Genomic DNA, 853 nt, shown 5'->3' with positions numbered 1-853 from the left:
CGGTCGTTCACTTAGAGTTTGTATACTATAGAGGAAGCCTACTTCCTCAGCACAAGGTGCTGTGTGACCCCGTCACACGCTCACACACACACCACAGTTACGTATGTCAATCTCTTTTCACGCTACTTATACTATAGCTCGCTTATTGACGTCGTATTCATCTATAACCTATCGCTCTTGAATGCGTGTTTGATGCTCATAGAATGACCCGCCTCGAAGGTGTCATCACTGGCCGAGTCGTGGCCTCTAGTCAAGGAATTGTATGTGAGGATAAGGGGTTGAAAAGACTCAACGCTGTGCTTGTGGACGTGTCCACGTGTGGAGTGGCAAAGAGGAGCAAGCTCTGCTCCTCGACTCTAACCTGCCTGCTGCGCTGAACGCGTCGTTGCACTTTCGCGACTCCGCACTGGTGTCCCCATTGACGTAGCCCCATTGGCTGACTTCACACTGTGCCACCTGCATGCCTGCGAATGCGAGCCCAGCTCACGTCATCAGTTCAGCTCGAGTGCTGAGACGGAAACGTCGGATGTGTATGGCAATACTGAGCCATACATTGCTGAAAAACTTCACCTGGCGGGAAGTCCTACGCCATGTACTGCATCAAGACCGGCACCTGCGTGGTGTTCATCGTCTCACTCACCAAGGCAACAAGAACCGATGCGAAGAACGTGTCCTCACCCGGATCCACGTCGTCAACTGGTACTGGGCGCGCTCCGTGGACGCCGCAAATCCGCGCCGTCGTCACGTGAAGCCGTTGATAATCCAGTCTCCCGTCCTGCTGTGGTGGAGTGGGGTTCGCAAAATCACGTTGCGATCCAATCGGACACACAGTGCCCTGGACTGCCGACTGACG

General features: G+C 54.0%; 1 protein-coding gene across 1 annotated transcript; it reads left to right on the top strand.

Annotated features, from left to right (window-relative positions):
* Window positions 1-590: 590 nt before the first annotated feature.
* PPTG_23258 (hypothetical protein) lies at window positions 591-749 on the top strand (the record flags this gene model as incomplete). Its single annotated transcript, XM_008909473.1, has 1 exon — window positions 591-749. One exon carries the CDS (start codon window positions 591-593, stop codon window positions 747-749), a length of 159 nt encoding a protein of 52 aa, XP_008907721.1.
* Window positions 750-853: the final 104 nt, after the last annotated feature.

This window comes from Phytophthora parasitica (assembly GCF_000247585.1).
Source record: "Phytophthora parasitica INRA-310 unplaced genomic scaffold supercont2.33, whole genome shotgun sequence".
In the NCBI taxonomy this organism is placed as follows: domain Eukaryota; phylum Oomycota; class Peronosporomycetes; order Peronosporales; family Peronosporaceae; genus Phytophthora; species Phytophthora nicotianae.
Note: the sequence above shows the minus strand (reverse complement) of the source record. Positions and strands in the feature narration are given on the sequence as shown.